Source organism: Notamacropus eugenii, chromosome 4, assembly GCF_028372415.1.
Source record: "Notamacropus eugenii isolate mMacEug1 chromosome 4, mMacEug1.pri_v2, whole genome shotgun sequence".
Classification (NCBI taxonomy): Eukaryota; Metazoa; Chordata; class Mammalia; order Diprotodontia; family Macropodidae; genus Notamacropus; species Notamacropus eugenii.
The window spans coordinates 461,096,326-461,120,091 of NC_092875.1; the positions used below are offsets into that span (position 1 = coordinate 461,096,326).

The 23,766-nt window shown below is 37.5% G+C and overlaps 1 protein-coding gene across 1 annotated transcript in view; it reads right to left on the reverse strand.

Annotated features, from left to right (window-relative positions):
• Positions 1–23,766, reverse strand: part of LOC140501994 (V-type proton ATPase subunit S1-like protein) — a 39,894-nt gene that overhangs the window by 13,685 nt on the left and 2,443 nt on the right. The window contains exons 2-3 of the mRNA XM_072606225.1: positions 5,901–5,979; positions 2,971–3,212 (exon numbers count right to left, since the gene is read on the reverse strand). Of these exons, the coding sequence (XP_072462326.1) occupies positions 2,971–3,212; positions 5,901–5,979 (321 nt within the window). The remainder of the gene's footprint in view (positions 1–2,970; positions 3,213–5,900; positions 5,980–23,766) is intronic.

Consider the following 23,766-nt stretch of genomic DNA (forward strand, 5'->3'; position numbering starts at 1 on the left):
AAGTCAAAGGAGCTAAGATTAAAACCAAGAATCAGCAAAATTGAGTATAATACTTCAGGGAGAAAAATGGTCATTCAATGAAACAGAGGACTTTCAAGCTTTCTTGATGAAAGGACCAGAGCAAGGTGAGTTGAATACAAAGGGATGATATCTAAAAAAATAAAATTAAGGGGTGAGAGAGGAATAAGAGGAAGGGAGAAATAGAATGGGGTAAATTATCTCTCATAAAAGAGGCAAGAAAAAACTTTTTCAGTGGAGGGGAGAAGAGGGGAGGTAAGAGGGAAAAGGTGAAATTTACTCTCATCACATTTGGCTTAAGGAGGGAATAACATGCATACTCAATTTGGTATGAAAATCTATCTTACACAACAGGAAAATAGGGGAGAAGGGGAGAAGTGGGGTGTGAGGGGATGATAGAAGGGAGGGCAAATGGGAGGAGGGGGTAATTAGAAGTAAACACTTTTGGGGAGGGACAAGGTCCAAAGAGAGAATAGAATAAATGAGGGACAGGATAAGATGGAGGGAAATATAGTTAGTCTTACACAACGTGACTATTATGGAAGTCTTTTGCATAACCACATGTATAACCTATATTGAATTGCTTGTCTTGTCAGTGGGGGTGAGTGGGGAGGGAAAAAGGGAGAGAAAGTTGGAACTCCAAATTTTAAAAACAAATATTAAAAATTATTTTTACATGCAACCGGGAAATAAGATATACAGATCTATCTTGCCCCACGAGAAAATAGAGGAGATAGGGATAAGGGAAGGGAGAGATGTGATAGGAGGGCAGATTGGGGGAAGGGGTAATCAAAATGCAGGTGTCTTGGGGTGAGGAGAGAGGAGAGACGGGGAGATAATTTGGAACTCAAAATCTTGTGGAAATGAATGTTAAAAACTAAAAATAAATCAATATGTTTTTAAAAAAGAACTCTTGATCTGAAGATATCAGTGGTTTTTGAGGGTCCTGAAGACCCCTCCAAGAAGAGGGAGTTCTGTTTCCTTTCACAATGAGCCAGAGGGGCAGGAGAATAATTGCCCTGACTCTTTGCTCATAACTGTGGAAACAAGGATACATCAGTGCACTGGCTGAGATATAAGAAAATGATAATGAAGCTGTCTCCTTTGTACAAAGCATCAGATAAAAAAGACCTTCTAGTGATTACAGTTTGAGGCGAAGGTCATCAGCTGTCACTGAGATCATTACTATATATCTCACCTGGAAGAAGAATATCTTGGTGGGATCTAAACTATTACTTAATATTCATTAACAGAGACTCCATTAAGGATAACATAAGAAACCAGTTTTGCCTTGGAAATATATATCAACATAATAATCTATTTTATCTTTCATGAAAAAGGAATGTTCAAAAGTGAGGGGTGAAGTTCAGGTAGGAAAAGGCATTTCAAACAAAAATGTTTATATAAAAACATAAATATACATCTCATGCAATTACCCATTTATAAGAACCACTCATTTGTCAGTAGCTGAGCACAATCTCAGAGCACCACTTTAGACCATTCAAAGCCAATCACATCTCAGCTGTTGAAAAGGTGGTTTATAATCATGGAAATGCTAAATTACCTATGACATGAGCTAAGCAAAATAAGTCACTGAAGCCATTAGAAGGTATTTATAAGACATCCTTAATGTGGAGGTCTTTGAAAATTCTAGAACAGTGAGGAGTCCACTCCCACTTATTTTCTGGAAAATGTTTCCTGACTATGGCTTTGGAAAACTACTGCCCAGTTTATTTATTTTGCTCAGTTTAAGTTAAAATGAATAATCCTCAGCATTATGAATGATTCTAAATGACTTTTGAAGTCTGACTATTTGAAAGAGGAATGATTGTCTGCAGATTGGTGGGTCCCATGTATGGAAATTAGTATGATGTAGCAGAAAGGCCTGTGTTCAAGGCCTACCTTTCCCTCATTAGGAGTGTGAACTGGGTCAGATCATTAAATGGACATTATAGTATTAAGTACTTTCCACTTCCCTGGGTTTTGTGAGGAAAGAGTTTCGCAAACTGTAGCATGTCATAGAAATGGAGGTAGTAGGGCAACTAGGTGGTACAGTGGCTAGAGCACTAGCCCTGGAGTCAACAAGACCTGAGTTCAAATGCAACCTCAGACACTTACTAGCCATGGGACCCTGGGAAAGTCACTTAACTTCCATTCCCTCAAAAAAAAAGAAAGAGACGTGAGCTAGTGTTATTATTGAGGCCCATCCCTGACCTAAAAATGTCTACAGCTTTGGGGGACAAAAGGGAAACCTAGCACCTCTGAATTGTTCTTGGAAATAGTTTGACCATTCTCACGTGTTCTCTGCTTCCACCAAGGCCACAAGAGTCACACTGCTGCTTCAAGGGTCTCATGCAGCACACATAGTCAAGAACTTCTATTTCCTCTGCTAAGAGTACACTGGGGATAAAGGCCAAAAGGAGCTCCCAGCATCTCAAGTGGGAGCTTGGGCAAAGATTATACATGGAAAATATAAATGGCGATCAAGTTTTGCCATTTTATTCGTGGCTTAGTGAGTGAACAAGTCTACTTCACATCAGGAAAAGCTAGGTTTAAATCCTGCCTGTGACACTTCACAGATGCCTGACCCTGGGCAAGTCACTTAACCCTGTTTGCCTCAGTTTCCTCATCTGTAAAATGAGCTGGAAAAGGAAATGGAAGACCACTCCAGGATCTTTGTCAAGAAAACTCCAAAATGGGGTCATGAAGAGTCAGACACAACTAAATAATAACTGAACTGATCTCCCTAATGCTCTAATTCCTTGAAGAAAATTTTTAGGGTCAACTCCCAGGGGGCCTACCTCTCCTTTCTAAATAGTCCCAGAATAGAGACATCAAATATTACAAAAGTCCTTAGCACGGTCATACTAGCTAATGATAGGTTAGGAGAAACAGCTGCAGCAATACAATTCCTAAACCCTGATGCCGGTATTGGGGAGATTTCATACTCACATGGCATTTTCTTCACTGCAGTTTGAATTGCCAATGTCTACTCTTGCATCTTTTCCAAATGCCTTATCTGTGAGGTCCAACAAAGGCTGATTTTTAAATTTGATTGTTATTCTCTTAGCCCAGAAGAGAATGCAAGGAATTCCATTCATTGAGACGTTAATGGGAGTGAGATGGCTGGGGTTGAAGGTCTTCCAGGGTTCTCGCTCTAGATTTCCTTTTTTGATGAGATTGTAGTTGATGCTCTAATTAGGCAAATTTAAAAGAAAAACAACAACAACAAAGAGCTTAATTCTCCATAATATAAAAGCTTCTCTAGAAATGGAAAAGGTCACATATAGGGATGTTAGGTGACCAAGATCATGGGTAGGGAACCTACAGCCTCAAGGCTACAGGTGGCCCTCTAGGTCCTCAGGTGTGACCGCAGGTTCGCCCTCCCCCACCCGGACCTAGATAATAACAGAACCATACTTGGAATTCTGATATTTTTTGCACCTAGAGAACCATAGGCACCTTCAGTTGTAGAGCCAAGAGTACACATTATGTAGACACAACACCTGAGACAAGAACCCCAGGACATCATGAAACCATCCACTTCTGGGTCAACTGCCAACCCCTTTATCCCAAAGAAATCAGGTCATTTGGAAATTTCCAATTTAAACTCATTTTTCTTGATAACTAGATATGAAGGCCAGGTGTCTTGATGTAACACTTGGTATCTAAGAAGACTGAATCCTGGGGGAACAGAGGCAGAAAATAGGGTGGTAACCCTTATATAGAACAGATATATGCTTTTTGGGAGGGACTGAGAGTTTAAAGCCAAAACACCTCCCCAAATAAAATCACTCAAAATGTCATGCCTGACATACAATCCTTCCTTGCCTGTCTCACAGAGTCTCTCTACACCTTTAAGATACAACTCAAGCACCATATTGTACATGAAACCTTTTCTGTTCCACCAGTTCCCGATCCCAAACTCTTTGTATTTAATTAGTTTATATATAATTGTATTTATTCCCCTTATATTTATACTATACATATTTTCATCTCCTCATTAGAAGGTAAACGCTTTTGCAGCAGAGATTGTTCTATTCTTTATGCTTGCATTCCTAACACCGAGCTCAGTGCTTTGCACACAGTAATAAATACTTCTTGATTGATTGAAGGTCTTCCAGGGTTCTCGCTCTAGATTTCCTTTTTTGATGAGATTGTAGTTGATGCCAACTACAATGATGAGATGTAGTTGAAGTCAAAACTAGAAGAGACCACAGGGATCAAATAGTCGAATTTCTTGATTTTACAAAGTGAGAAACTGAACTCCCAGAAGGGAGCAGGTCTAAGTGCAGTCACGGTGTACAGAGCACTGGGTCTGGAGTCAGGAAGGGCTGAGCTCGAACCCAATCTCAGGCATTTACTAGCTGTATGACTGACTCTGTGCAAGTCTGTTTGCCTTAGTTTCCCCATCTGTATAATGGAGAAGATAGCAACCATGTCTCAGAGTTGTTGTAAGGCTCAAATGAGACAATAATTATAAAGTGTTTAGCATAGTGTCTGGCACATAGTAGGCACTATATAAACGTTACCTATTATCACTTTTGTAACTTAAAAGCTCAAATTCCAAGATCAGGATTGTTTTAGGAGGTGCCTGGGATGCCCAAACAAAGACAGAAAACAGAACAATCTCATACAAAGCAAAGTTTTTGTTACCTTTGACCCTCTAAAAGCTTCTCATTTATAACTATTTGGAATAAAACATTTTGTTTTGTTTTTTACCTTTAAAAAAAGTCTCATCATAAACAGAACATTCCACATATAAAAGAAAGCCTGCCTCTCTTAAACAGACAGTTTCCACAATTAAAACACAAGGGCTTTAAGAACAAAAAATGTTCTTGGCTATTAAGTTTCCCAAATCTGATCTAAAATTATCAGGTAGTTAATCTCGCCACAGGGGCAGCAGAATTATAAACATCTAACAGATGCTGGGAGATACAACAATGAAGTACAGAAAAATAAAGAGAACCTCAAAGTCAAGCAGGACAAACAGTTACTAATATTTAGTTATTTAACTATTGCAACCAAATCAAAGGAGGGAGCATGCCTGAAAGCAACGCTACCACAGTGACATAAAATGCAGATGATTACAGGCTTCAGTGACTGGAAAATTATTCTGCAAAATAAATCAACCCAATCTAGCTCCTTAGTAAGTCAACTTTTAAATGGAGCACTTAATTGCTCCCTGAAAGCCAATAGATTCAGCTCCATTAGATTGGTGCAAGTTGGGAATACTGGCCTTGGAAAGATAGATGTTATTCAGAAAGTAACAAAAATGCAAGAAACACAGCTTGAACTCCAAAGCAAACAAGTACAAAGTGATGCTCGGGATGCAGGCAAAAAATGCCAGAAAGCAGACAGCCATGCTCTGGGTCTCGCAGAATCTTCCTCTGCTTTCTTGAGTAGGTCCAACTGGTTTACGATGGTTCCAGAAGGGAATCACAAAGGGATAAATGAGTCCTACTCCCTATACTTGGGAGCAGTGTAAGTGGTAAATTTTTACTCTGATGACAGGCAATGTGGTTTAATAGATAGGGTGGAAGACTTGTAGTCAGAAAGCACTGAGTTCAAATTCTACTTTCAACACTTAAAAGCTGTGTGGCCCTGGGCAAATCATTTAAAGTCTTTGAGCGTTTGCTTCCTCATCTATAAAATGAGAGGGTTGGAGTTAATGATGTCTAGGGTCCCTTCTAGTTTTAAATCTGCTTCCACAATCTTCAGGGTAAGAAAGGGTCAAACTGAATCTCACCCTAAGAATTCAAAAATCTCTGAATTCAAAAAATGAGGGTAATTTAATTGTTTTTAGGAATGGAACTATTCAATGAAACACATTGAATTACACTTAAGAAAAGACATAAAATAATTTCCTGACACATCCATACCTGTGGAGTTGGTTTTGATTTAAAATTTGGGCTTGTCTTCACATGTCCATCATGCCTCTGTTCTGCCAAAGAAACAGCACTATGAGGACAAAAGACACATGTCACCGTTGTATTGTTGAACCATACAAGTATAACATCACTGACTCCTGACAATACACTAAACTTAAATCTTACATGTTACCACTTTAATATGTGGCAAAGAATTTGTGTGCTCATCCTTCGTTGCCAAGAAGATCATGCCATCAGAGAAATAATAACATGACTTGCACTTGACTTTGTTTTGAGTGAGGGAGGGCTATACAGGTCACCAGCCTCACTTCTCCTCCAGAGCCATCTGAATCCAGTGACCAGATATTCATCAGGATGATTGGAGATGACCCAGGATGAGGTAAAGAACTTAGGACATGTTTCACAGAAGGACAAACTTGCAGACTCTCAAAAGGCTTCTAGTCATCACCATACCTGAGCACTAGAAGGATAAGAACCAGGCCTGGGATTCATTGGGATGGAACTCTCCAGTGAGGAAGATCCTTCTACCCACAAAGGTTAACACCTTTTGTGCAATTTATAATCTTAGAGAGTTGTCTGGGACACGGAGACATTAAACCATTTACTCAGGGTCAAAAAGTATATGTTAGAGGCAATATTGGGGTCCAGGTCTTCCTGGCTCTAAAGCTTGATCTCTTTCTCATATACCATGATGCCATTCATATCTGAAGAAGAGTCCCAATTTCTAAGAGACTCCAATAATAACAACAGAAATTTATTCATCATTTAGTATTAATTTTGAACATTTCAACATCTATATTCCATGACGTCTATCACAGAAAAACAAAAATAATTCATGAGAGCAAATCCTCAGTCTTACCACTGCTTAAGACTAGACAAAGTATTCATGAATTAAAAATTTTTAAATGCTAAAGAAATTACTCTACTGTATATCTCATAAAATTTTGAAAGCTTAATTTTTCTGCTTTTAAATCTTTAGGTGACAAAAGTCAGATTCTTATTCTAAGTCTATTCTTATAGTAAAGTTCTCTCCAGTAAAGACCAAAGTTCATATTATGTCTGTGGTAAAATTTCCTGAAAAAACTTATACTAACTGGTTTACACCATTGTAATAAGAGATAGCTACTCTATTTCATCATGTATATTCAAGACATTATTTGATTTAATGCTTAACTAAATCTGTGGCATAAAGAAGTACTTCATTAGGAATTTTTACATAATTTAGCACATTAAAAGGCATGATAGAAACTTCACTAGTTGAATTCCACTCACCAGTATCAGATTAATGGAGACAATAGATAGACAACTGAAGGGGTACATTGATACTTTCTACCAATTCTACCTTCTAATATTAAAATAATAAGAGGAATTTTTCCAACATGCAGACCATAGGATTATAGGTTTAGATCTAGAAGGAGCTCATAGGTCATTGAAACCAACTTCCTCATCTGTAAGATGAGAAAAACTGAAGCCCAGTGAAATTAACTGACTTGCCTTCCTCTTTAGATAGCTGATCAAAATAGATGAACAAACAGTTTTCAAAAGAATTACAAACTATTAATAATCATATGAAAGAATATTGTACATCGCTAATAATAAGATAAAATGTCAGTCTAAGGTTTTACCCCACACCCAACAAATTGGCAAAGATGTCAAAAGATGTTGAAAGGGTTAAACAAAGATAGGCACACTAGTGCATTATTGGTGGAATTGTAAATTAAATATGACCATTTTGTAAAATTACAAAGAACAGACATGGCCCCTATAAAGAAATGTGAAAAGAAGCTTCCCCTTACTCCTTTACCATGGAGTCCATAACCGTGGAATATTGCATATGCTGAAAGACGATTTTCAATATATCGATGGGTTCTGCTAAATTTTTTTCTTCCTCTTTTTCTCTTAAAAATTTCAGGGAGGATTTTAAATATAATTGGAGTTAAAAAATATGCAATCCAACTCCTTCTCCCCTTGCCCTCATTTTATAGATGAAGATACTGAGGCCTGAGGAAGTAGAAGAAGTCACTTAAGCAAGTTCCCATAACAAGTAAATGGCACAGCTATGGCTTGAACCCAGGTCTTGTGATTTCAAGTCCATTGCTTTTCTCACTCTTTCTTACTGTCTTTGCTTCTTTCCCTAATATTCTAGAACCAGAGGGTAAAAGAGAAATTGAAAGAATCCACTGCTTACTTCCTGAAAGAAACCTCAAAATGAAATTTCCAGGAATGTTCTAGACAAATTCCAGAGCTCCCAGACCAATGAGAAAATATTGCACTCAGTCAGAAAGAAACAATTCAAATATCATAGAACCACAGTCAGGATAACACAAGATCTAGAAGCTTCTAAAGGAAAAGATCAGAGGGCTTGGAATATGATATTCCAGAAGGCAAAGGAGCTGGGATTACAACCTACTCAGTAAAACTGAGTATAATCATTCAAGGGAAAAAATGGATATTTAATGAAATAGAGGACTTTCAAGCATTCTTGATTCAAGACCAAAGCTGAATAGAATATCTGACTTTCAAATGCAAGACAACAGAAACATAAAAAGGCAAATATGAAAGAGAATCATAAGGGATTCAGTAAAGTCAAACTATTTACAGACCTATATAGCAAGATGATACTTATAACTACTAAGAATCTTATCATTGTTAGAGGACACTTAGAAGGTGCCTACATAGACAGAGGGCACAGGAGTGAGTTGATTATGATGGGATGATTTTTTAAAAATAAAATTAAAGGATAAGAAAGAGGTGCACTGAGAGAAGAGAGAAGAAAGGAGTGGGAAAATGGGGAAATCTCATGCAAAAAAGGTTCAAAAGAAAGAGCTGTTTATAGTGGAGATAAAGATGGAGAGTGGGCAATGCTTCAACCTTATTCTCACTGGAATTGGCTCAAAAAAGGAATAACATACACACTCCATTGGGTATAGAAATCTATCTTACCCAACATGTAAGTAAGGGTGCAAGGGGATAAGAGATGGGAGGGAGGGTTAATTAGGGAGGTAGTGGTCAAAAGCAAAAAAGACTTTTGAGAAAATTGAGAGAGAGAGAGAGAGAGAGAGAGAGAGAGAGAGAGAGAGAGAGAGAGAGAGAGAGAGAGAGAAGAGAGAGAGAGAGAGAGAGAGAGAGAGAGAGAGAGAGAGAGAGAGAGAGAGAGAGAGAGAAATGAGAAAAAACAGGATGAAGGGAAATACACACTTAGAAATGAATAGGATGAACTCACCCATAAAATGGAAGTGGAAAACAGAATGGATTAAAATGATAATCTATGGCAAGGCATGAACAAGAATCACACAGGATGAGATGAATACCTGCATTTATGATACCAAAAAACTCAGTGAAGAATTGAAATAAGAGACTTAAAATTACTAAGGAAAATGAGTCTATGTTCTCAATGACCCTTCATTCAGATGATCCCTTTGCAGAGAAACACATTGATATGTGATCTATGCTGTACCAGCAAACATAAAGAGAGGTAGCCTGTTGCAATAAAAGCAGTAGAGAGAAAGAATGATTTTAGATTCAAATATCAGCTTTGCCACTTTCTAACAGGATGCTTTCAAGACATCAATTAACCTCTCTGGGCCTCATCTATAAAATAAGGGGATTAGACTAGGTGATCTCTAAATCCCTTCTAGCTCTAAATCTGTGCCCTTATGAATAAAATAATTAATACTGTGAAAAATCTACTGGTGTATTTGGAAAAACTGCAATGTATGTTTTTGGAATTTTTCTTTGTTATTGTAAAAGTGTCACTCTTCTTTCATTTTTGAAATTTTAATTTTTTAATGAACAATTTATTTTCTCTCTCCCTCCCACTCCTGAACCAATTAAGCAAAAAAAGAAAAAAGAAAGAGGGAGAAGAGACAGGAAAAGAAAGGATGGGGAGATCAAGGAAGGGAAGGACACAGAATGGCAAGGGAAGGGAAGGGAAGGGAAGGGAAGGGAAGGGAGCGGAGGGGAGGGGAGGGGAGGGGAGGGAGCGGAGGGGAGGGGAGGGGAGGGGAGGGGAGGGAGGGGAGGGGAGGGGAAGGGAAGGGAAGGGAGGGGAAGGGAAGGAAAAGGAAAACCCTCATAGCAAATATAGTCAAAGAAAATGTCCCCATTACACACTGCTACTTTCATAGACTCTTAATTTAAATAGTTAATTATAATCATGAGTGATAGTCATATAATTTGGTGCAACTACGAGCCACGGAATGCTTTAATGTTCACAGAACTGAAATTAAGGATCACCCAATGAGCAATAGAGAGGTGCATGGTGGGTATGAGTGGATTGGCACAAATTAAAGAAAGAATTATGCAAGAGAAAAAGTATGAAGGATTTCATCAAAGAAAGATAAAATCAACAAAAAAATAGGCTATTCATGTACCAAGAGCAAGGAATGAGTAATGGAAACCCCATACCCTCATTTTTATATTTACACAAGGACAAGAGAATTCAAGAAGTCAAGGAAGTCACCCAGCTCATTGCAGCAAATTTATTGTAGGATTTGAATTGAGTCAGTCAGGATGGACAGATGAATGGGTTGCAAACTGTAAAACTAGAGTGAACACTTATATAAGAGAGATTACAGGTTCAGGTTCATAACCATATTAGAAGAGTCTAGGGTATAATAATATTTGCTTTAAAGAAAACACAAGCATGCACACATAGACACACACAAATAAAACTCCCTTTCTTTAGAATGATACACATCTAATGGTTAGTCTAATACATTTAAAGAACATTTAATTTTTACTAAAGAACAGAGGGAGCTTCTAGGTCTTTCTCAGTTTTTGAGAATTGTAATTTGTGTAGTATTGTGTGGTGATTTGTTCTTTAAAAGTTTGATAGAATTCTGTTAATCCACTGAGACTAGAATTTTTTTCCTTTTGGTAGTTGTTTTTACACTTATTTATATTTCCTTTTTGGAGATTAAATTATTTAAGATTTGTGTTTGATCTTTTGCTAGTTTAGGCATTTTATTTATTTTTAATTAATTTATTTGTTTCCAGTTTTCTACAATCATTTCCATATATCTTAGATTTTTCACCCTTCCTCCCCTTCTTTCCCCCCTCCCTCCTTCATCCCTCCCCAAGATGATACACAATCTTATATAGGTTCTACAGATACATTCTTATTTAAATACATTTTCACTTTAGTCATGTTGAATAGAAGAAACAAAATGAATGGGAGAAACCATAAAGCAAAACAAAACATAACACAAGAGAAAATGGTCTGTTTCATTCTGTAATCGAATTCCATAGTTCTTTCTCTGGATGTGGAAGGCATCTTGCCTCAAGAGACCATTGGGAATTTTTTTAGGTCCTTTCATTGCTGTAAAGGGCTAAGTCTACCAGAAAAATTCCTCGCACACTGTGGTTGTTGCTGTGTACAAAGCTCTCCTAATTCTGTTCCTTTCACTCAGCATTAGTTCATATAAGTCTTTCCAGGCCTCTCTGAAGTTTTCCTGTTCATCATTTCTTATAGCACAATAATATCCCATTACATTCGTATACCACAACTTGTTCAGCCATTCCCCAATTGATGTCCATTCCCTCAATTTCCAGTTCTTGGCCACCACAAAGAGTGCTGCTACAAATATTTTTGTACATGTGGGACCCTTTCCCATTTTTATGATCTCTTTGGGATGTAGTCTTAGAAGCAATATTGCTGTGTCAAAGGGTATGCACATTTTTGTAGCCCTTTAGGCATAGTTCCAAATTGCTTTCCAGAATGGTTGGATCAGCTCACAGTTCTACCAACAATGAATTAGTGTTCCAACTCTCCCACATCTTCTCCAACATTTATCATCTTCCTGTTTTGTCATGTTAGCCAAACTGATAGACATGATGTGGTACCTCAGAGTTGTTTTGACTTATATCTCTCTAATCAAGTCATTTAGAGCATTTTTTTTCATATGATTATAGATAGCTTTAATTTCTTCCTCTGAAAACTGCCAGTTCATATCCTTTGACCATTTATCAATTGGAGAATGACTTGTACATTTGACTCAGTTCTCTATATATTTTAGAAATGAGGGCTTTATCATAGACACTAGTTGCAAAAATTCTTTCCAAGTTTTCTGCTTCCTTTCTAATCTTGGTTTCATTGGGTTTGTTTGTGCAAAAACTTCAATTTTATGTAATCAAAATTACCCATTTTGCACTTCAAAATGTTCTCTATCTCTTGTTTAGTCAAAAATTTCTCCATTCTCCATAAATCTGACAAATACACTATTCCTTGCTCCCCTAATTTGTTTATTGTATCAGTCTTTACACCTAGATCATGTATCTATTTGGATTTTATTGTTGTGTACTGTGTCAGGTAATGGTCTATGCCCAGTTTCCACCATACTGTTATCCAGTTTCCCCAGCAATTTTTGTCAAACAGTGAGTTCTTATCCCAGAAGCTGGGGTCCTTGGGTTTATAAAACAGTAGATTGCTATATTCAGTGACTACTGTGTCTTGAGTACCTAGCATATTCCACTGGTCTACCCCTCTATTTCTTAGCCAGTACTAAGTAATTTTGATGATTGTTGCTTCATAATACAATTTGAGATCTGGTAGGCCACTTTCCCTAGCACTTCTTTTCATTAGTTCCCTTGATATTCTAGACCTTTTGTTCTTCCAGATGAACTCTGATATTATTTTTTTGTAGCTCTAGAAAATAATTATCTGGTAGTTTGATTTGTGTGGAATTGAATAAATGAATTAATTCAGGTAGAATTATCATTTTTATTATATTAGCTTGACCTACTCACAAGCAACTGATGTTTTTCCACTTATTTAGGTCTGACTTTGTTTATGCGAAAAGTGTTTTGTAATTGTGTTCATGTAGTCCCTGGGTTTGTTTTGGCAGGTCAACTCTCAGATATTTTATAGTGTCTGTTGTAGCTTTAAATGGGATTTCTCTTTCTATCTCTTGCTGTTGGACTTTGTGAGTAATATATAGAAATGCAGATGATTTAGGTGAGTTTATTTTATAACCTGCAACTTTGCCAAAGTTGTTTATTATTTTAAGTAGTTTTTTACTTGATTCTCTGGGATTCTCTAAATATATCATCATATCATCTGCAAAGAGTGATAACTTAGTTTCTTCTTTTCCTATTCTAATTCCTTCTATTTCTTTTTCTTCTCTTATTGCTAAAGTTAACATTTCTAGTAGCATATTGAATAACAGTGGTGATTGATAATGGACATCCTTGTTTCACCCCTGATCTTATTGAAAATGCATCTAGCTTATTCCCATTACATATAATGCTTGCTGATGGTTTTAGGCAAATATTGCTTATTTTTTTAAGGAAGGTTCCATTTATTCTTATGCTCTCTAGTGTTTTCAATAGGAATGGGTGTTGTATTTTATCAAAAGCTTTATCTATTAGATAATCATACGGTTTTCTGTATCTATTACATAATCATATGGTTTCTGTTAGTTTTGCTGTTGATATGATCAATAACGCTGATAGTTATCCTAATATTGAACCAGCCCTGCATTCCTGGTATAAATCCTACCTGATCATAATGTATTATTCTCATGATAAGTTGCTGTATTCTTTTTGCTAATATCTTATTGAAATTTTTGCATCTATATTCATTAGAGGAATTGGTCTGTGATTTTCTTTCTCAGTTTTGACTCTTTCTGGTTTAGGTGTTAGAACCATATTTGTATCATAAAAAGAATTTCACAGGATTCCTTCTTCAATAATTTTCCAAAATACTCTATATAGTGTTGGAATTAACTGTTCTTTAATGTTTGATAGAATTCACTTGTAAATCCATCTAGCCCTGGAAATTTTTTCCTAGGGAGTTCATTGATGGTTTGTTCAATTGTTTTTCTGAAATGGGGTTATTTAAGTATTCAACTTCCTCTTCTGTTAATTTCAGCAATTTATATTTTTTAAAATAGTCATCCATCTTATTTAGATTTTCAAATTTATGGGCATTACAGTTATGGCAATGTAATTTCTAATTATTGTTTTAGTTTCCTCCTTGTTGGAGGTGAGTTCACCCTTTTCATTTTTGATATTGGTAATTTGGTTTTCTTCTTTCTTTTTTTTAAATCAAATTGACCAAATGTTTATCTATTTTATTGGTTTTTCCATAAAACCAACTCTTAATTTCATTTATTAGTTCAATACTTTTCTTAATTTCAATTTTATTAATCTCTCTTTTGGTTCTCAGTATTTCTAATTTGGTATTTACTTGGAGATTTTCAATTTGTTCTTTTTCTAGCTTTTTCACCTGCATGTCCAAGTCATTGATCTACTCTTTCTCTACTTTATTCACGTAGGCATTCAATGATATAAAATTTCCCCTAAGAACTGCTTTTGCAGTATCCCATAACTTTTGGTAGGTTACCTCATTATTGTCATTCTCTTGAATGAAGTTATTGATTGCTTCTATGATTTGTTGTTTAACCCACTCATTCTTTCGGTGTCGATTATTTAGTTTCCAATTAATATTTGGTTTATCTTTCCATGGCCTTTTATTACATATAATTTTTTATTGCATTATGATCTGAGAAGGATGCATTGACTATCTCTGCCTTTCTGCACTGGATTGTAAGGTTTTTATGCCCTAGTACATGGTCAATTTTTTGTATATGTGCCATGTACCACTGAGAAAAAGGTATATTCCTTTCTATTCCCATTCAATTTTCTCCAGAGATCCATCATATCTACCTTATCCAGAGTTTTATTCACCTCCTTAACTTCTTTCTTGTTTATTCTGAGGTTAGATTTATCAGGTTCAGAAAGAGGGAAGTTGAGGTCCTCCACTAGTATAGTTTTGCTATCTATCCCTCCCTGTAACTCCCTTAACTTCTCCTATAAGAATCTGGATGCCTTACCACTTGGACCACATATATGGTACCTTTTAGTGGGATATAGTTTCCTTCCTTATCTCTTTTGATTAGATCTATTTTTGCTTTTTCTTTGTCTGAGATTAGGATTGCTACCCCTGCTTTTTTTACATCAGCTGAAGCACAACATATGCTGCTCCAACCTTTTACCTTTACCCTGTGTGCATACCCCCATTTCAAAAGTGTATCTTGTAAACAACATATTGTTGGATTATGGTTTTTAATCCATTCTTCTGTCCACCTCTGTTTTATGGAAGAGTCCATCCCATTCACATTCACAGTTATGATTACTATCTGTGTCTTTTCCTCCATCCTCTTTCCCTTCATTTACGCCTTTAGTTCTCTCTTCTCCCTTCCCTTCCACAATAGAGTTTTAATTTTTGACCACCACTTCTCTCTCAGTCTTCCCTCCCTTCTTTCAGCCCCACTCCCTTTTACTCCCCTTTTCCCTTACTACTTCTTTCCTCCCTTTTAGCTTCCCCTCCCTTTTCTTTCCCCTCCTACTGTCTATGGAGTTAGCTTTCTATACTTAACTGAGTTTGTTATCTCCTCCTTGAACCAAATCAGAAGTAAATCTCAAACGATGCTCATCTCTCTCCCTACTTTCCCTCTATTGTAATGTTTTTGTGCCTTTTCCTGTGATATAAATTACATTTTTCTGCCTTCTCCTTTTCACATCTTCCATTACTGTCCCTTTACACCCTTAAATCACATTTTTACCATCATATCATTTAATTTGTACCCATTCCCTCTATCTATATATACATCCCTTTTAAATATCATAATAAACATATAATTATCAAGATTAACAAGTATCATCTTCTCTTATAGGGATGTAAATAGTTTGTCCATATTGAATAATAATTTTTTCCCTGTTTATCTTTTTTATGCCTCTCTTGAGACTTGTGTTTGAAGAGTGAATTTTCTGTTGAGCTCTGGCTTTTTCATCAGGAAGGTCTGGAAATCACTTATTTCTCCTTGCCTGAAATATTATGCTCAATTTTGCTGGGTAATTGATCCTTGGTTGTAGAATTGTTTGTTTATAATCTTTGACCATTGGATAAAGAAATAGACAAAGAGCATAAATACACAGTTCTAAAAGAACTGCAAAGTATTTACAGTCACATGAAAAGCTGTTCCAAATCACTTATAATAAGAGAAATGTAAATCAAAACAACCCTGAGGTTTTACCTCACACTCTATAAACTGGCAAAAATGACCCAAAAAATGGCAATAGTCAATGTTGATAGGGTTGTAGCAGGATAGGCCCCCTAATATATAGTTGGTGGAGCTCTGAAAATGGCATGCATAACCACTTTGGGAAAGCCATTACTGGGCTTATAATGCAAGGAAATCATGAATAAGAAGAAAGTTTCCACATACTTCAAAATATTTATATAACAATTCTTTTTGTGATAACTAAGAGTTGGAAATAAAATAGATGCCCTTCAATTGGGAAATGGCTAAACAAACTGATATATAAATGCTACGGTGCCATAAGAAATTTTGCATATGATAAAAGCAGAGAAGCATGGTAAGATCTGTATGAACTGATGTGGAATGAAGCAGAAGGAAACAATATGCGGTAACTACGACAGTGTAAATGAAAAGAAAAACAAGGCACCAAAAACATCAAGAGTAAATGTAATGAAAATCATCAAGATCAAGCAAGAGAACATACATAAGACACCACCAACCTACCCCTATATGGACGTGGGAGGTCTATAGGTGTTAAATGCTATTTCGATGTCTTTATCCGTTGTAGTGATTATTTTTCCTCTCTAAGTGAGGTCACAAGGAGTCAGACACTACTGAAACAAACAACAACTTGGGAAGCCAGGCAGTGCAGTGAACAAAGTGCTGGACCTGGAATCAGGAAGATTCATCATCCTAAATTCAAATCTGTTCTCAGACACTTACTAGCTGTGTGACCCTGGCTAAGTCACTTAACCCTATTTGTCTCAGTTCATAGTCTGTAAAATTAGCTAGAGAAGGAAATGGCAAAGAACTCCATTACCTTGGGATTTTTGCTATTGTTTTCGTTATGATATTCAGGTTTCCTGATTTGTCACGTTCTTCTGAGAAACCTATAATCCTTAGGTTGTCTTTACATATTCTGTCTTTGAGAGCAATATACTTTGCTTGTATGGAAGTCATGTTTTAAAATATACTGTTAGAACCTATAAAAGGTAGTCTAGATAGGTAAAGGGAACATGGGGAAGCTAGGTGGCACAATGGGCCCTGAGTTGGGAAGACTGGTCTTCCTGAGTTCAAATCTGGTAGTAGCTGTGTGACTCTGGGCAGTCATTTAACCCTCTTTGCCTCAGTTTCCTCATCTAGAAAATGAACTGGAGAAGGAAATGGCAAACCAGTGTCTCTGCCAAGAAAACTAAAAATGGGGTCACAAAGAGTCAGACACAATTAGAACAACTGAACTACAACAAAAATGGGGCTATACAATATCCCCAGGATGAAGGGAAATTAGAGGAATTCTAAAATAAAAATACAGGAAAAGAGTCTGTTTTTACACAGAAAATTAACACATATAAGAAACATACTGTCAGTTTCAATGGTCTCTCCCACAGTCAGAATAAATACTGTGCCTCTGTCTTTAAGAGGTTTAGGGATAGTAAATAATGACAGCTTAACTGCTTTTCCTTAAAGAGTCCATGGGAAAAAAAGTTTTAACTTTGCTCTATGAAAAGTTTGTGAGGAGACAGAGAGTTTTAACTGTCATTCTAAAGATACTGTTCACAGCGACGGCAAAGATAAAGAAAGGATGAAGAAATCTTTTCTAAGCGTGTGACAACTTTTATCTTGCAAAGAAACATTATAAAGAAAATTCTTGGAAGAATCTGTGAGAAGGAGAGTTTTCCTTAACTGCTATTATGGGAATTTTCCTATATGCTTGTAGAAATCTCCAGAGGACAGAAAGAACTTATCACTGAACTGACTAAACAACCCCCATACTGCTAATAAATAAGAAGGGAATGCTTGACAGACTATGGCCGTATACTTTCTCGGATTTCTATTTTACTACAATTTGGAAGAATAATCTTGGGAGACTGAAGTTGAACAGACAAGAGTGCACCTGGCACAATGAAAGGTCCCTAAAACCAGATGAAGTGATGAGTTTAACAGATAGACTAAGAGGGACAACAGCCAAAGCAATAGATAACCTCACACAGACAAAGACAGATGCTACCTGACATAAATGTTTACCAACGTAAGCTGAGATGTTTGAGGGAGATCAAAACAAAACTCATTATCTTTCCCCCTAAACCTCCTCTCCCCAATCTACCTTCCCTGTTACTGGAGTGGGCAATATCATCCTCCCAACTCCTCAAACTCATAACCTAGGTATCTCCTAGGAAGTGACTCCTCACTATTTCTCACTCCTCATATCCAATCTGTTGACAAAGCCTGTCAATTCTATCTTTGCAACATCTCTTAAATATGCCTCCTTCTCTCCTCTGAAACAATGCAATTATTGTATTAGCCAGCTGATGTGTATGCCTGCCTCCAGTCTCTCCCCAATTCCATCCAGCTTCCATTCAGACAAAGTGATTTTCCTAAAGTGCAGGTCTGACCATGTCTCCCCACTATACAATACATTCCAGTGGCTCTTTATCACCATCAGGATTAAATACAAAATTCTGTTTGGCATTCAAAACCCTTCATAACCTAGCCCCTTCCTATCTTTCCATTCTCCTTATACCTTACTCCCCACTACACATTCTTTGACTCAGTGACATTGGCCTCCTGTCTGTTCGAGGAACAAAACACTATCTCTTGCTCCAGGAACTCTCTCGAGGAATTCTCCCTAGCTTTCTCCCTTACCTGAAATGCTCTCCCTAATCAACATTGCCTACTGGTTTCCCTGGCTTCCTTCATGTCCCAACTAAACTCCACCTTCTACAGAAAGCCTTCCTTAACCTCTCTTAATTCTAGTGTATTCTCGCTGTTGAGTATTTCCCATTTACCCTGTAGGAGCTTGTCTCTACCTGTTGGTTTGTGGTCTCCCCCTTAGATTGTGGGCTTGGGTTCCTTGAGGACGGGGGCTGTCTCTTTTTCCCCAGAGTTTAGCCCAGTACCTGGCACACAGTAGGTGGTTAACAAATGTTTATCAAATGACAATATCAAAAGTCTCCTATGAGAATTTTGTATCTAATACAGTTCAGTACTAAGGGAAAAGCTTATCAAATTCCTCTTCCTCCTCCTCCTCAGTGTAGAGCAATGTGTGCAGAGACTGAAAGAGATAAGCACTGTGGATCCTGGATGTGCAAGAACAATTACACAGCAGAGATTGTTCCAGTCTTATCTCTTAAAGACCTCTTGGCCCAGACTAAGCCCTACTTGATCACTTTTGGGGCCCTAATTGGCTCAGAATAAAGGTAAATAACAATTGTTTCTATTTTCACCAGAAACCCTGAGGGTCTTCCCCTCCCAGATCTATATTTTTTAAAAGAGGCCATTTTTTGCTTCATTTTTTTATTAAGCCTTAATCACTGAATGGGTGCTGCCTCAGTCTAACAGACCTGGTAAAGACCTTATCTTGAAAAAGCCAAGGTTCCCACTGCATCCTACGCCATCTCTAGTCATTCTGATCTGTACTGGCCATAGCACCCAGATGGCTCTGGAGGAGAAAGTGAGGCTGGTGACTTTGCACAGCCCTCCTCACTTGAATCCAATTCACTTGCATGTCATGGCAGCATCTCCCTGATGTAATGGTTCTCTGGAAAAATAAGCACAAACAGCCAGCAACAGCCCCAACATGACCCCAGGCATCTAATGTCCTCAAAGCTATCTGTGCAGACATAGAAATTATTGCCAAAAGACAACCAGAGCTTTAAGGACCAAAGTAATTTCACAGGACTCAGCCTCAACAGGCTCCAGGTCTTCTTGAGTGTGGACCACAGTAGCAAAGAAGGGCAACCCTCTCTGCAGTAATCCTCAGAGTAACAGATATGCCTTTTGTTATAATTGAGAATTGGGCGCCCATATTTACGTTGGAGGTATTGTCAAAGAGAATGCAGCAGTGGCCATGCTTTGATTCGTATTTCTCAAATTATTAGTGATTTGCAAGGTGGTACAATGGATAGAGTATATAGGCTGAAGTCAGGAGGACCTGAGATCAAATTCAGCCTCCGACACTTACTAGCTGTGTCATACTGGGCAAGTCACTTAAACTTGTTTACCTCAATTTCCTCATCTATAAAATGATCTGGAGAAGAAAATGGCTAATAACTCCAGTATCTTTGCAAGAAAGTTCCAAATGGGGTCATGAGGAGTTAGATAATGACTGAAAGGATTCAATAAGAACAAAAAGCATTTTTTCATAGTTATTGATAGCTTAAATTTTTTTCTTAGAAAATTGTCTGTTCAGATCATTTGACCACTTATCTTTTTAAGAATAGTTCTTAATTCTATAAATTTGAATCAGATTCTTATATGTCTTAGAAATGAGATGCTTTCCTCTCCATACTGTGCTCTTGATTCCCTGAACTGTTTCTATAAGGAAAATAAACATTTACATAGTGCCTACTACCTTCCAGGAACTATGCTAAGCACTTTACAAATATTATCTCATTTGATCCTAGAACATCCCTACAATATAGGTGCTGTTATTAGTCCCATTTTACAGATGAAGAAACTGAGGCAAACAGAGATTAAGTTACTTACCCAGAGTCAAACAGTTAGTTAAGTGTCGGAGGCTGAATTTGAACTCAGGTCTTCCTGACTCCAGAGCTCTATCTACTGCACTACCTAGTTGTCTCTAGACACAGAGGCTATAAAGCCACAAAAACCTCATCGTACTGGAAGCATACCCCACTCCTGGTCTTTAAACTTTGGAATTAAGCCCCTTGACCTCTCCCTTTGATTGACTATTCACCCCATCCCTATTCCTCCAACTTCTGTTTTAAGGAGTGGCCCAGACCTGTCAGATCTCAGTTACTCTCCAGGTGGCCCTGAACTCTCCTGGACTTTCTCTATAATGCACCTGACTCTCTGCCTTCATCTTTTCCCTCCCCTCTATCAATTCTCTTTTATAGGCTTTCTTCCCCCATTAGAATGTAAACTCCTTAGGATAAGGACTTCCTGCTAATATTTGTGTTCCCAGCACTTTGCACAGTGCCTGCCTGGCGTACAGTAAGTGCTTAATAATTGCTTGTTGACTTGGCTTACCAGAGAAACTCTCTGCTAAGATTTTTTTTCCAGATTTCTGTTTCCCTTATTCTTTTTATAACTGCCATGTTATTATACAGCTCTTTACAATGTACAAAGTATCTTACATTCAACATTTGATCCTCACAACTCTGGGAGAAAGGGATTATGTACTATATTATTATCCCTATTTTAAAGATGAGGCTATGAGAAATTAAGTATCTTATCCTTGGTCATAAATGTTTCAGAGATTGGATTCAAACTTCGTAAAGTAAAACATGGAGGATTCGTAAAGAAATAAAATGTTGCTATTATTATAAAAATATTTTTTAAAATAAGTTAACAGATCTTAGGTTAAGAACCCTTGGCTTGGAACATAAGAAGCAACTAATAAAGACATTTTGATTGATTTAGCTCATGATGAACTTCACAGAATTTCAGAGTTGGAAGGGAACTTGGTGGCCATCTAGTCCAATCTACTCCACTCCCCGTCCCATCCCCCAAAATCCCTTCTACCTGCTTGAAAGCTGCAAGTGAAAAGGTACCCAGGACCTCTCACAGCTGACCATTCCACTTTGGGACAGCTCTCTGCTAGAAAGCTTTTCCTGACAGAGCCTAAACTTGCTTCTTTACCCCTTTTAATCATTGCTCCTGAGGCTGCCCTCTAGAGACTCACTCTTCCAGAGTCATTGAAGTCCAATGGTAGGACAAAAGTCAAGATGAATGGCGATGGCCCAGGATGCAGTGGATGACCTTGGCACCTTCAATGTCTGGTCAAGCTCTAAGTGCTCCACAGAGCCCACTTCAGAGGCCTTCATGGCCACTGGCATAAATTGTTCTCATCCACCCATTCCACTGGGGAAAGTCTTCTCATGCTTTAGGGAAGTAGACATGCCTAAACTCACTGAGGAATTTGAGGCTTCTCAGTTACCCTCTCCTTGGTTTTGCCTGTTTGCTGAGATGGTTTTATAGGGGTATGGTCATGATACATGCTACAGCTTTTTGGAGCCACAGCAGACACCAAAGGTGGATGAGCAGTTGTGGTTTAGCAACCAGTCCCAGAGGTACTAGCCCTGTTGAGCAAACCATATTCATTCATGTGCAAGTAGTTTGAAATGAAGCTATTTGTGAGCAGGGACTGTTTTCATCTTTTGTCCCTTTGTCTGCAGCATATAGTACTGCAAGTAGCACATAGCAGACCCTTAATAAACAAATGACTGGTTGATTGAATTTAACATAGGTCAATGTGTTCACCCAGTGTAACCCTTCTCAAGACAGAGAACTAAGGTTCCCATTTATAAATACATATTCATAGCAGAGGAGTCAATTTGGGATTAAATTAACATAATCACAATTCCTGTGTTGTCAGTTTGTCATTTGGAGGTTACTTTGCTCACATATTGTTCTTTAGCATCTAGAAAAAATTGACCAAGATATCCATTAAACACATCCATCTGATACTAGATGGCATAAGTAATAGGTTTGTGCCAGACAAATGACATCTGAATTTGAGAAAAAAAGGTATTGAAAAAGCCATAAAAAGCAAAAACTGAACATATTTTTCCAAAAAATATTGTACTGCCATTTCCTCAGTCTAACCCTAGCTGGAAAGTAGTCATGCAAACCTGTGGGGGTACAGAGCTTTTCAAGGAGAGTCACACAAGCGAGACATCTCCCACTCCTGGACTGGAGTACAATGTTGCTAGACAAGCCATCCCTCAGAGGCACAGCTCTGACTGGGGTAGGCTGGCCTACCTGGGGATTCTCTTAGGCATATTTACTGTAAAGCCCAAGGATCTCTGTTCTGACAGGTTTCTTAAGTCACTCTGAAGGTTGTGGGTCACCTTTGAAGGCTGTCTAGGCTGGTTTCTTATTTTTGAGCCAAGGATGGCCTGTCTCCGTGGAAAGATTTTAAAAGGGGAGCAAAAGAGGCTCTGGTCTTAAGGAAATTTATGATTTCCAGTCAGAGGCAGATTAAGGCCACCTAGACCAACTCAGTACAAAGGCTTTGGGAATCTTTCCTAGTTGTTTATAGAGATGAATAAACATATGAATGAATGAAAAATTTATTCAAGTTTAAGTATACTCATACTATAGAATCATGCTAAAATCATTTTTAAACGTACTTTTTAATATGGGAGCATTCTATAATTTTATTTACAAAATAACATTTTAATTTCTATTTTAATATTGAAATATAAGACATTCAAAGTTGTAAATGCAAACTATAATCTAAAAACTAAGAAACAATGACCTACAAATTGAATAAACCTATAATAAACATAAAATCAAATAAATGAAAGGAGCTTGAGAAAAACTGGGAATCACTAAAATGCTGACAAAATCATGTATTTTTTCCCAAATAATATTGTTCTCTGATATATAAGGATACTAGGTATGTTCCCTTTCCCCTGTATTGGAGAGTCCTCCACCCCAAGATAAGACTCTACAAAGATATTTCACAGCTGCATCCATCATTCTACAGACCATCCAAGGCATCTGTTTACAACATCTCAGGCCCATTCAAAAAGTATCTGGTGCAGATCTGGGTAGAGGCAGGGCAGAAGAAAGGTTTAATGAGACCCCAGCAGCACCCCAGCCCCATCTCTATCAGCCCTACAGGAATGGCCATAATAACGTGGTTTCCTAAGTCTGGACTGTGTTCCACCAATTTAGTGCCTCAATCTCGGTTTTGTTTCTCAAAATCAGTTTCAAGTGTATCATTTTAATTACAAAGAAAAAACCCAAACATATAACATTTAAAAAAAAACCCTCACAATTCTGAATTATATGGAAAAGCTTCTTGATTTCTTGATGACATAGTATATATGGCAACAAAATCAAAG